The sequence below is a fragment of the Vulpes vulpes genome, chromosome X (genome assembly GCF_048418805.1).
Source record: "Vulpes vulpes isolate BD-2025 chromosome X, VulVul3, whole genome shotgun sequence".
Lineage (NCBI taxonomy): Eukaryota > Metazoa > Chordata > Mammalia > Carnivora > Canidae > Vulpes > Vulpes vulpes.
In genome coordinates this window covers 40,662,591-40,675,396 of record NC_132796.1, presented here as the reverse complement: position 1 = coordinate 40,675,396, position 12,806 = coordinate 40,662,591, and the positions used below count along the sequence as shown (strand labels likewise).

The 12,806-nt window shown below is 56.7% G+C and overlaps 1 protein-coding gene across 16 annotated transcripts in view; it reads right to left on the bottom strand.

The window, feature by feature from the left end:
• Positions 1–2,030: 2,030 nt before the first annotated feature.
• Positions 2,031–12,806, bottom strand: part of RBM10 (RNA binding motif protein 10) — a 29,303-nt gene continuing 18,527 nt past the window's right edge. For 4 of the 16 annotated variants that reach the window (XM_025982455.2, XM_072743214.1, XM_025982460.2 and 1 more), the window contains 19 exons: positions 11,204–11,277; positions 9,728–9,814; positions 7,619–7,679; positions 7,318–7,494; positions 6,782–6,939; positions 6,492–6,589; positions 6,318–6,405; positions 5,535–5,721; positions 5,276–5,418; positions 5,038–5,155; positions 4,843–4,934; positions 4,589–4,753; positions 3,544–3,693; positions 3,383–3,448; positions 3,115–3,303; positions 2,955–3,029; positions 2,671–2,777; positions 2,465–2,594; positions 2,031–2,372 (listed from right to left, as the gene is read on the bottom strand). In XM_025982455.2, coding sequence (XP_025838240.1) covers positions 2,247–2,372; positions 2,465–2,594; positions 2,671–2,777; positions 2,955–3,029; positions 3,115–3,303; positions 3,383–3,448; positions 3,544–3,693; positions 4,589–4,753; positions 4,843–4,934; positions 5,038–5,155; positions 5,276–5,418; positions 5,535–5,721; positions 6,318–6,405; positions 6,492–6,589; positions 6,782–6,939; positions 7,318–7,494; positions 7,619–7,679; positions 9,728–9,814; positions 11,204–11,277 — 2,291 coding nt within the window. In that variant the 3' untranslated portion in view covers positions 2,031–2,246. Of the gene's footprint in view, positions 2,373–2,464; positions 2,595–2,670; positions 2,778–2,954; positions 3,030–3,114; positions 3,304–3,382; positions 3,449–3,543; positions 3,694–4,588; positions 4,754–4,842; positions 4,935–5,037; positions 5,156–5,275; positions 5,419–5,534; positions 5,722–6,317; positions 6,406–6,491; positions 6,590–6,778; positions 6,940–7,317; positions 7,495–7,618; positions 7,680–9,727; positions 9,815–11,203; positions 11,278–12,806 lie in introns of all 16 variants that reach the window. The other 12 variants (XM_025982454.2, XM_025982458.2, XM_025982459.2 and 9 more) reach the window with 3 other exon arrangements.

Here is a 12,806-nt window from a genome sequence, read left to right as displayed (position 1 = left end):
CTGACTGAGCCAGCCAGGTACCCCACCAAAATGTGTTTTGATGGAGACCCTCACATAAATGGAATTCTACAGTGCGTACCCTTTTCTTTTTTCACTCATGTTTGTTGAGATCCATTTATGTTGATATTTGTATTAGTATTTTGTTCTTTTCATTGCTGAGTTGTAGTCCATTGTATGAATGGACAATTTATCAATTCTCCCCCTTTTTAAAAATATTTATTCATGGGCAGCCCCGGTGGCGCAGCGGTTTAGCGCCGCCTGCAGCCCGGGGTTTGATCCTGGGGACCCTGGATTGAGTCCCACGTTGGGCTTCCTGCATGGAGCCTGCTTCTCCCTGTGCCTCTGCCCCTCTCTCTCTGTGTCTCTATGAATAAATAAAATCTTAAAAAAAATTTATTCATGACACACACACAGAGGCAGAGACACAGGCAGAGGGAGAAGCAGGCTCCATGCAGGGAGCCTGATGTAGGACTCCATCCTGGGTCTCTAGGATCATGCCCTGGGCTGAAGGTGGCGCTAAACCGCTGAGCCACCCAGGCTACCCAATCCATTCCCCTCTTGTTGGATGTTTGGGTTCCCAGTTTTTGGCTACTGTGAACACAGCTGCTACTTTCCATGTACATATAGCAAGTCTTTTTGGTGACATAGGTTTACATTATTTGGGGTAAATATCTAAGAATGAAATTGCTGGGTCATAGGGTAAGCATATATTTACTTTTATTTTTTTTTTATTTTTTATTTTTTTAAATTTTTATTTATTTATGATAGTCACACACACACAGAGAGAGAGAGAGAGGGGCAGAGGCACAGGCAGAGGGAGAAGCAGGCTCCATGCACTGGGAGCCCGACGTGGGATTCGATCCCGGGTCTCCAGGATTGCGCCCTGGGCCAAAGGCAGGCGCCAAACCACTGCGCCACCCAGGGCTCCCAATATTTACTTTTATATGAAAGTTTTCCACAGTGGCCTCACCATTTACTACTTCCAAACACACAGAAGGGCTCCTTGTTGTGGGATTCTGAGAGCCCTGGGGTGTGGGAAGAGGGAATATGTGGGCATCTCCAGGCTAAAAGTCACCCATCCTGAGACACGTGGCTTCCATTTCCTGTCCCTCTCCCCTCCCGGTGTCGGGAAATCACATCACCTCCAGGGGGCACCCTCTTTCTAACCTTGCCTCCTTCTGCTGGTGCAGGGAGGTGTCACAATGCAGGCCAGTTAATGGGGGGAGGGGCTTTGTGCTGACTGCCTTTTCCCTTGGCACCTCCCCTTCCACTTTCTCGCCTCACAAGCCTTTGGAGGAGGGGCGGTTCTGACCCCATTTCTGGCCCAGCCATTCTCCACCAGTAGAGGGCAGCTCAGCTTCAAGTTCCACTGCACCCAGACCCGTGCTGAGCATACACATAGTTAGGAATCACAGGGTACAGACTGGCCTGTTGTGACCGGAAGGCTGGGTCCTGTGCTAACAACAGTTGTGGAGAGGACAGGAATGAGTGTGGGCCCAATTGGTCCCGATGAAGCATCTCTGAGGATGTGGGATTGGCAGGCTGAGCTGCTCTATCCCTACCCTTCTGGGGTCATCTGTCCACTGAGGAGGGCACAGGGGTGACTGGTGCCAGAGTGGCCACTGCTGTCCGTTTGGAGATGCCCTTGGGCAGTCCCCAGATTCAGGGAGGGCCAAGTGTGGTTCGGGTTTAGCCCTTCGATTGTACAGCTGGTACAGCTGCTGGGTGGAAAGGCCAGGGGGTGGGAGGTTCTCAGTGCTGACTCTGACTCAGGGGGACTTCAAGCCCTGGTGTGGGATTTCCTGGTAGGTCAAGACCTGCTGGACTTGACAATGGTGAGATGGCTATGACTAGGATCTTGTGGGTTGGGGCACAGACCAGAACTTCCTATTATATTTATCCCAAGTGGGTAGCCCCTATGCACCAGACACTGTGAATGCTACCACTGCCACCCACCTTATCCACTCATGTTTATGTTCATGTGTGAGCCACAAACCACGCTGGTGCATGAGAAAGAAACATGCAAGCTATTGACTTTTCAGCTTTTATTACAAAAAGAAGAGCATGATCCCAGCCCAGTTCTCCAACAAAAGTCACCAACTCAAAGTCTGACTTGGTCAGGGCCTCTCTGGCTGGGGAATAGGCTGGTAGACAGGTGCAGGGCCCCACTCAGACCACCCACCACTTCACCCTCCCCTGTCCCGGGCTGGACACCCGACATAAGTAGAAGCAGCTCCTGCAGCTGCTCACTGAGCCTCGTTGAAGCGGGTCACCATTGTCTTGTGCAGTGTCTCCTTGTAGGACTCAGTCGAAGTAACCCCATAGGAGCTGCCTCGGGCACCTAAGCCAGAACCCCGCACCCGTGTCTGGGCCTATGTGAGGGAGGCAGGCTGTTAGGTCGGCTGCAGGATGGGGGTGCAACAGAGAATGCTGGAGGATGGGGATGGGATCATAGGAGACTCACCTCAATAGGCGTCACAATGCCCTGCTTCTTGCGGCCCAGGCCACTACCCTCTTTCCAGCCCATGGCCTGAAGCATGCGACTGCCAATGTTGTCACTGCCCAGCCCATCCCTTGTGGGCTGCTCAAAGTCCCTGGAGGGGCCAGTGGTACAGTGTGAGTGACTGGCCCACTGGCCCTAAGCCCCTCACCTTGACCCTGGGCACTTACACAGAAGCTGCAGACATGCCACCATACTTCCTCCTCTTGGGCTCTGGTGGCTCAGGGATGCCGTACTTCTCTCTGCGTTCAGCTGCACGGTCCCGGTACTTCATTTGCTGAAAATGTGTGTGTGAGAATAGGGTAGCTAGTCACTCTTTGCAGGAAACACCAGGGGTCCTGTGGGGACTGGATCTGGCTAACAGATGGATGTGAGCAGCCAGGCTACCTCCAGCTGAGGGACCTGAGCACCAGCTGCTTGAGGGGAGACAGTCCAGGAATGGGTCACCCCTCACCTCCATGTCGTTCTTCTCCAGTGCTTCCAGCTCGTTCTCTGATAGATGGGCTCGCCGGTGAATCTCAAGGTTTTGCTGCAAGGGGACAGACAAGAGGAGGTGTGATGCAGCCAGGCCACACAGGGCCGAGCTAAGGTTCCCTGCCAATCCTCTCTGTTACCTTGTGTAGCCCGGAGAGCTGCTGGTGGCGGATGAGCGCCTCCTTGCTAGGGAACTGGCGCCGACAGAGCAGACAGGCCAGCTTCTGCCAGTCAGTGAGCTTCTCCTCTCGCTCTGGACCCCCGCGTTCCTGCTCCTCCTCACTGTCGCTCTCCCCACTGTAGGCTGCCACCAGGCCCCGAGGTGGGCTCTAGAGAATGTGAGAGTCGGGGAGAGAGGTCAGGCCTGGCTACACTGGAGCACCGCCCCCTCCTGCCCTGGCCACTCACTGGGCGGTCGTCGCTGGCCAGTTTCGGGAGGTCCATGCTGGTGTGCTGTCTCTCAGCTAATGCTCCCTGGGGTAGATGGACACACAAATTCAGGGACTTCACAGAGGGACCACTGCGATGACAAGACTAGGGGGGATAATGGAGGGGTGGCCACAACACACCTTCTTCTCAAGGATGGCATAGCCGGCATCTGCAGTGGCTGACTCCCGCCTCTCGTCATCTCGCAGAGAGCTGATGGGCTGGAAGCTGTTTTTGAAGTTTTCTTTTTGCTTGTTGAGGCTGCGGGCCCAGCGTTCCATGTCCTTGGCAATCTAGGGGTAAAGGTGGGAGTGAGGCTCTCAGGGACCCTCCAATGGCTGGGACGGCCAACTCCATCCATTGCACCTTCCTGCCCTGCAGTCTTAAGCAGGTGAGGAGGTGGTGATGAAAGTCATGGTTTCTCGCCATTCTGTCGTCGGTGCCTCTTGCAAGCCCTCTGGGGCTGTGCCTGCTCTCCTCACAAGCACTCACACCACGATTATGCTTTCATCTTATCATTTTACAGTGCAGATGATGGCTTCCTCTAGGTAGGATTTTAATACGTGTGATTCCATGTATCCCATATTCCGTCTGCTCCCCCGCCCCTCCACTTTTAGAATTTACCAGGTTGCCAAGGGAACACTTAGTTCTTGCTTCTAAGTGCTACACTCAGACTGTCATACTCTTCCTCCACAGGAGGACACCGAAGTTCCTTCCAACTGCCCACTCCCATCAGACACGGCAGTGGCCATTTTCCACAGCCTGATGGGCCCATGAGAAGTTCTCTGGGTAGACAGACCCGGACACATACCCAGGAGTCGGGTTCTGGGCCCAAAGGAGGTCTGCATGCCCATTTGCTTCCACAGGCAGGGTTAGTCTGGCTTCAGGCATGCAAGCAATGTGAAGGTTCCCACTGGGGGACAGAAAAGCTGACTGGTCTCACTCGGATGGATGGCACTGGCCACTCAGGAGGTGGGCAGCCCTACCGTGTACAGAGGCAACTGCCTTGGTTCAGTCATGCATCAAAGAGCAGAGCTGGGCCAGGAGCCTGGTCTCTCTTGAGCATGGTCACTCCTATGCCCACATCCACCCCTGTCCCTCAGCAGCAAAGGCTTAAAGATGATAGAAATGCATTCATCAGAAGACATTAAATAGCTAGCCAGTGACTGCTGGACCCCCAGTGTTCACCTGTTGGGCTGTCTTGGTCTTGTGCTTCTCCTTCTTCTCTTTACCCTCCTTTGAGGGGGCCCCCGTCTCCTTATGCCCGTCGGCCGACTGCTCCAGGGCAGGGACGTAGGTCCGCCTTTCCCCGTCCCAGTACAGGTACTGCTGGCTTTGAGCGTTGTAATAATACTGGGGGAGGGGTGAGGGAGGGGGGGCGTGAGGGAAGACCTCCGAAGGGGAACTGCAGACCCCACCCACTCCCTGGGCTACCCTATCACCTGGGAGTTGGGGTCATAGTAGAGACCAGTCTGGGGGTCATAGTAGTAGCCAGATGTCTCATCATACTGGTAGGTAGAGACGTCAGGAACAGCTGGGGGGGGGGTAGTGAGAAAGGAGAGGGGGGGGTCACACTCCTCTCTGCTTTGTTAAGGAACTCCTCACCTCCCTACCACCCACAGGCCATGGCTACTCACGATACTGGCTGTAGGACTCCTGGGCAGTGGGACTGGTGGCCGGTGGCAAGGCAGAGCTGGGATGAGTAGGGCTCTGGAGCTCAGATTTGAGCACAGCAGGTGACATGATGGTATATGACTGGTCATGGGGCCAGACAGGGTAACAGGGCTCAATGTCTGCCAATGCCTCCTGTACCCACGCCCCGCAACAACCCAAGATCCCCTGCCTGACACCCAGGAACCCCTCAAGCTCCCTCACCTGGCTGTTGGCAGCAGCACCCTGGCTGCCACTCGCTTCAGCTGCTGATTGCTGGTAGATGCCAGGGGCAGCACCAGGCTGGGCTCGAGAGAAAGCCTGCAGTGACACGGGGTCTGCCCCAGGCTCCAGGGAGGCCTCTGAACCTGTAATGAGAACAGGGAAGGAAGGAGAATGCCTGTGAACAGGCAGGGCCCAGGACCCAGGGCCTACCACCCTCCCTAACCCCACAAAATGCTCAGAGACAGATGTTGGGCCTCACCTGCTCCAGATGGGTCCCCTTTGGTTCCAGTGATGCCGGGGCCCTTGGTGCCCTTGAGGTAGCCATGGGCATAGAGGGATGACTCTGTGCCCTGGCTGCCGCCATAGCCCTCATCCTGTTGGTAGTAGCTGTAGTCGACCGGTGGCTCCTCGGGGGTGGCCCAGGCACCCTCCCCACCCTGGGAGGCCTGAGGGGCAGTGGGAGGGGCTCATTAGCAGAGGAAGGGGCGCAGGGGGAGGGGAACCTGCTAAGAAGCATTTGCCCACAGGTGAGGCTAGTGTCTGTCTGCTGACAGAAAGCATGCAGGCCTCAGACAAGTGAAGTGTGAGGGCCACCCAGCCACAGCAAGGCAGGGCACCGAAGACATGTGCCAAAACGCCCCCAGGGCTGACACTGGTATGTGTGTGGCATAGTTCGAGTGCTGGGTTGTCAGGTCAAGAAGACACTGTCCTCCCCTTCTTTATTCTCCTCTCCCAATTTTCTTTCAACCATTTATAAATTCCATTTTATTAACAAAGTTGTAACAATGCAGGTCGATAAAATAACCACCAAATAGAAGTGAAAAGCAGTCACGATGGTGTTGAAGTTGAAAGCCTGGGAGGAGGTGACTGGGAAGGGAGCTGCAGCAAGGCCCCCAAAGCCAATAGCAGCCACTGTGAGAGGGTTTGGGGTCCAGGGAAAGCCAGACAGCAAGCCAGCCCTCTTGGTTGCAGAGAGGGCATGAGAGGGTCGAGACCGTGGCCCCAGTACGGGGATGCTGGGGCGTGGGGAGTCTTTGAGTACCTGTGAGATGGCCCACTGGGCCGCGGCAATGGCAGTACTGGCCACAGAGGCAGCATTGATGCGACTGCCTTCGTTGGAGGCCATGTCCCTGGGGAGGATGTCAGAGACTGGGAGTGAGATGGGAAGCCCCAGGCTGGGGGGCCAGCTAGGAAGGGGCATAGGTGGGGTCCTGACCTCTTAGAACCCTTGGCAAACTCAACGTTGATGGTCTTGCCGTCAATAGTGAGTGGTGGGTGCAGGGCCTGCAGGATCTGCAGGAGCTGGGCTGCCTCCTGGGGGAGTAAGGGAGGCAGGGGCAGAAAGGTCAGGCCCGGGGAGGCCCCCGGCTCCATTGCCCTGTTGCCAGGCTTGGAGTCGCGGTGGCGCGGGGTGAGATGGGGGGGGGTGTGGGTCAGGGTCCCTCCTCCCCACCCTGGGGGCCGGGACCCTGGCTGCCCGGCCCCCCCCTGTGCCGCCCTCACCACGATGGTGGAGAGCTGGATAAAGGCGAAGCCACGGTTCAGTTGGGTCTGCTTGTCCTTGATGACACGGACATTGGAGGAGGATAGCACCGCATAGGGTGCCAGGGCCCCCAGGATGGAGTCCATGGTGCTGTGTGGGTTCAGGTTGCGCAAAATGATGGCTGTGGGAAGCAGCCCAGCATTAGGGGGCACCCTGACACTCTGCTCCAGCCCTACCCCTCTGATGGCTCCCCACTGCCCCTCTCCTCTGGCCTCTGTGTCTTTGCCCTTGCTGCTTCCTCTCACCTCTTCCTCCTGGATAAACTCTGCTTGTTAGTCCAAGTCCCAGCTCAGTCGCTCACCTGCCGAGACCCTTCCCAACACACCCCCAAAGTCGAGTCGGGCAATGCTCCTCCCCTGCTCTCCCTACATCACTTCTGTACCCCTGCCAGGCAGAGACCCTGGGAGGATTGAGTCCTGGTCACCACCATCTCTCTGGCCTCAGAGAGCCCAGCCCAGACACCCTAGGGCAGGGAGAAAGGAAGGAACAACTGACTCACTGTCATTGGCGTTCTCCGAGCTTGGCTCTGAGCCCTGTGACAGGGCTTGGGAGGCCAGCACTCCCTGGGCCTGGTAGGGCTGTGGCAGGGGGAGCAGGCCCTGGCTTAGCTCCCGTCCACCCAGTGGCAGCGTCTGCTGATCCAGCCTTGCGCCCAGGGGCAGCTTCTGCTCTGCCTCTATCAGGGGTGGCAGAAGATAGGCCGATGACAAAGGGGGAGGCTCCAAGGCTGGTCACCCTCTTCCTCCCCTCTTCCACCAACACCCTGGGTGGGGGGGAGGGAGGAGGCAGGAGGGCCTCACCTGACTTGGGCACACCACATTTGAAGCACTTCTCACGGCGTTTGAAGTTCTGGACACCACACTGTGAGGCACAGGCCAGGCTGTCAGAGTGGGTGGGGCTTTCCACCACACCCTGCAAACTTGGGTCCAGAGATCACCCAGGGAACCCCGCAACGCCCCCGGGAAGGAAGGTCCCACGGTTGGGGTGGCGGGGAGCTCTGGCTGTCGCTCTCAGTCGGAAATCTTCCCTTCACAGGGTCTCAAGTTTGTCCTCAGTGCCACCTCCTCAACTCAGGAATCAACAACTAACTCCCCTACCTCTGCCATAAGCGCCACCTCCTCCGAGGTTCCAACTCCCAGGATTGCCCCCCTGTTGTCCCTTTAGCAAGTTCTTCCTAAAACTTGCTTCCCTGTTCAGAAACCTTCAGTGTTTCTACCCCTAAAAGCCAGCAGCCCTTCTCTTGCTAGACTCCCATCCTTCCTTCATCTCGAGACTAGGTTGGTATTCTTGAGAAACTAGCCTTGGGCATGACAACCTCCAGGAAGCACCAGCTTTCACCCCATTTTTATCTCTGTTCCACATCGGGGACCGTGCACCATTCCTGCGCCAGGCTCTGCGCCATATGCCCAGGATGTGGCCTCTGCCACTCTTGTGTCCCCCTAACAGGGGGCAGGTTAATCTGTGGGGACTCAGGAAGGGGAACAGTCCCAGAGGGGCCTGGCTCACTCAGCTGGGGACAGTTGGTGCAACATTGGATCTAGGAGGCCTAGAAGTTTGCTTTGGTTTGGTTTTGCTGGGAAGCTACTGCTGGTAAAGGGAACAAGAGATTTTCTGCAGCTGGTGTAGGAGGGTGAATGGAGAGGCAAAAGTGGAAGCTGGAGAAGGCAGGTGGTACCAGATTATGGAGGGTGGTCACACGTAGCTCAGAGTTGGGGAGGTGGTCTTCAGCAGAGGAGTGACGAGGCTAGACGTGGTTTTGAGGAGTATTATAGGTGAGAAGGTGGGAGAAAGAGGCAAGGGGCCAGCACAGCAGAAGAGGGGCCCACTGTAACAGAGGGAGTGGGTGACGACTGGCCTAGCCAGTGGGAATTGCAAGGGAGGGCATTCTTGTGATGGAAGGGACAGGACCTGGTGATCAATGGGATGTGGGGAATAAAGGAGAGTAAAGGAGAGAATTCCCTGGTTTTGAAAAATAGCTGAAAATACAAGGAGGGACAGAGTGCCACTGTCACTTCACAGTCCCTACCCCTACAGAGACAATGGACACCGGTGCTACTCCCCTTAGTAGACAGTTCTTCATGGGGAGAGGGTTGGGGGCTCCTCCCCTTAGGTCTCAACACTGCCAGCTGGCTACAGGAGGAGGGGCTGTGGAGCTGCAAGGCTGCTTCAGGGCTGCTTGGGAGGCTGGCCCCAAGAGAGACCTGAACCCAGGGTGGGGATCCATGGCCCCCATGATCATGATGGTGAGCATATCGCTCAAGGCTAACTCAGGTTGGCACCTCTCTGAGCCTTGCCTTCCTCGTAGGGAATATAACTGGAGATACCACAGCTTGAAGCCTTGACCTCAGATGGACATGGCTTTGTCAGAGTGACAGTCAAGGTTACTGACTTAGGGTCCTAGAACAACCTGTGCTTTTCTTTGGGGGAATAGGCGGACATTCGAGGGTGCTAACAGTGGACCAGCTGTTGTTCCAACTGCTACACTGGAATCTTCCCAACCACCTTGGGGGAGAGGGGGTCATTACTATTCCTGTTTTGGAGATGAGGAACGTGAGGCAGAGACCAAGAAGGATGTAGGAGGCTCTAATTCCAGCCAGCCTGCTCGGAAGTCCACCTTTGACACACCACACGTTGTGCCTCCACTGTCGTTAGGTAGTCGCTTATGTTAAGTACTTGTGGAAAATATACTGGGGCTTCAAGAAGGACTGTGCCTCCTGAGGGCAGAGCCTGGTGCTGAGTGAAAGCCCAGTACACATGGGTGGGTGGGCAGGCGGCAAGGGACGGTGGCTACTTGAGCTGAGCCAATCCTCAACACCTATGCCATTTCAAACCCCAGGGAGATAGATGTTGCCACTGCCGCCGCCGCCTCTGTCTCTATCCATGGCAACTGCTGCCCACCGCCCCTGTACCTTATTACACAGCCAGTCCTCATTGATCTTGGGCTTGGGGTCGCTGTAGTGCATGGACACCTTCTGGCCCAGGATGTTGAGGGAGTGCTGCGGGAAAAAGCAGAGCACAGTGAGGCCCAGGCAGCAGTGCCCCACGCACCGTTTCAGCACAGGAGAAGAGAGTGAGCGAGCCCTTCAGCTGGATGGATGAGGGACAGGGAACGGAGGGAGGTCGGAGAACGGACGAGGGAAGAAGGAAGGGAAGGAGGGAGGGAAAGCGCCACAGCCCTTGGGCGCAGCTCTTTGCTGCCTTCCGGGCACGCGCACGCACACGTGAACACACGCCACCAGGCACACAGTGCTCGGCTGACCGACGCTTGCCGGACAGTGGGGAAAACCCCCCACTCGGCCCTGACACTGCCAGGCCACACCCAGGGCCAGCACTACACAGGCTACACTCGGGATGAGGGGGACAGGGAGGGAAGGGAGAGGAGGGGAGAGAGAGAGAGAGAGAGAGCGCACGCGCGCTATTGCTGGAGAAGGGGAAAAAGAAAGAGCCATATTTAAAAGATGGAAGTTCCTGCTGTGAGGCTGTCTTCCTGGGGCTGGCTGGGTCCTGGGCCCCGAGGCATTAGGGCAGAGATGGCCCCAGGGCTGCCCTGCTGAGCCCCACTTCCACCACACCTGCCCCTTCCTCCCCTGAGGCTTTTCTTCTGTGCCCAACACCAGTGAGCCGGGCTCTGGGTAGGTGAGCAGAGCAGGTCCTTGGGTCTCTGAAGGTCCCAAAGCTGCTGGGTGGGGAGACCGTGCCAGGTGGGGGAGCAGGCTCCCTTCCCTTCCTGACAGCAGGACTCCTTGCTGAAAAGGCAGGCCTGCCCCCAGTGGAGTGGGCATGTGGTGGCTCCCGTAGGGGGTAGGTGCAGGGGGAGGGCTAGGGCACCCGAAGTGAGTTCTATCGCATTTGACTGGTACTTTAGGTCAACAGAGCGGTGCTGGCCTCTCACATGGAAATCAAAAGGCCAAACTCACATGCAGGGAGAGAGCTGGCAAAACGGGACTTGCTAGTTAGTGTGCCAACAGCTAAGTTCCCCAGTGGCTAGACTTCCAGTGATGCCTGAAAGTGGAAAGAAATCCTGTCTCTGCCTAACCCCCAGAGCAGGGTGGTCCCCGAGGAGTGGGAGCCTCAGTGGAAGAAACTTCCCCCTTGCAGCCCTTTCTCCAAAGGCTCAGCTGGGAGGTGGAGGGGCAGAGCTAGTGCCTGGTGGTGGGAATGGGCCAGTGTTGAGTGTGGGTTCTTGATGGGAAGCCCAGTGGGTAGCAAGAGATGGGAAGAGGAGATAGTGAGGGTCAGGAAGGGGGAGAGAGAGGGGGCGGGGGGGGGGGGTGGGACACAGGGCCACAGGGCGGGGAACTGTGTCCATAAGAATCAGGCGATGGGGAGCGCTCGATTACAAAGTAGTATTTGTTTGGGGGGGGGTTCAAGTGCGGCAAAGCAACCTGATTGGCTTCCATCCATCGTGTAGCGTCCTGCAAGTGACTAAACTCGACGAAGGCGAAGCCCCGGCTCTGACCTGGAGACAGCATTCAGATACAGACGCAGTGGGTTAGTCAACAGCTTTGGACACACGGCGTTCCCGGGGGTGGGACCCGAGGGGAGAGGACCAGGGGGCAGAGAGGGAAGGGGGGAGAGGAGAGAAGAAGAAAGGGAGAGAGAGAAGTAATCAGAGAGAGAAAGACCAAGGGGTGGGAGGCAAGGTAGATGGCCAGGAGGGGCAGGAAAGAGAGATGAGGGAAGAAGGATAACTGAATGGGAGTGGGGGTTGGGGGGAGAGGGAGATACACACACGCCATCTGGGAAAAAAGAGAGAGGGGCTCAGGCAGACCTGCCTGGGGTGATGGAGACGGAGAGGAGGAGGTGGGAGGGAAAGGGTACAAGTAGGGATCTCAGAGGAAGGAAGGAGGGCAGATGGGCAAACTATTGGCTTCACATGGGCCAAAATAAATAACTGAAGGGTTGGGCCCAGCATAAGGCTGGGGTGCCCAGGAGGGGTCTTGTGACAGGTGTTTCATCAAAAAAGCAAAAGAGAACCTGGGCCAGGCTGCTCAGTGAGGCTAGGAAGGCTCTAGGCCCATCAAGAACCAGGGGGAATTAGGGACACAATGTCACCTCAGCCTTAGCACAGTGCAGGGGAGGTGGGCCTTAACAGGGAGCCACCTCAGGGCCAAGCCAGGAAGATTACGTCCACCCACAATGCAAGTCCTCCTAGACATCAGGAGAATGGGGGCCAGGTTGGCCAGGCAGACGTTAAAGAATCAGTGGGTACCTGGGAGAAGTGCTGGCGGGGGTGGGGGGCACACCTAGGACACTACCTTATGGAGAGAGAGAGAACAGAACCCTGTCAGTGTGTGGTTTGGCTGGGGTCAAACAGCAAGACCTACATGCAACCAAGAGAGACTCCAGGCCTGGCCAGGGCTGGGACAGGGATCCAGGGCTTGAAGCTGCAGGAAAGCAGCTCCTCTTCTGGAGGTACACACACAGGATGGGCTTAGACATGGCAGGGCTTTTCAGGGGAGCATGATTGATCTCCATAAGAATAACGGTTAGGATGCACAGGAAGATGAAATGGTAAGATCTGGGGTGGGGGAGGGAAGGAGAGACAGAGAGGAAAAGAGAGCAGGGAGAGAAGGGAAGGAAAGGGAGAGGGGGAGGGGGGAGGTAGAGAAAGATATAGAGAGAGATATGGAGGTGTGGGGAGGAGAGAGACTGAGAGATGGAGAGAGAAGCCCAGGCAGTGAAGCCCCACTGTGCCTGCCTTGGGGAGCCTGGGCCAGAGGTCCTGCAGAGACAACTCCCCCCCACCACCCTGCTAACCTCAGGCCAGCTCCAAGCAGCCTGCAAGAGGGAGGGAGGGAACAAGCAGAGGCCAGAAATCCTGGCTGCTCCTTGGGATGCACCCTTGGATAAGAGCCATCCTCTGCCTCCCCTCTTGGGACACGTGGGTGCGACCGTGTCAGACCTACTTTCTGGTCACAGGATGTTACCAGAAAATGTGGGGGAGATTGAGGGGCAGGGGAAGGAGAAGAAGGGAGAGGGAAGGGA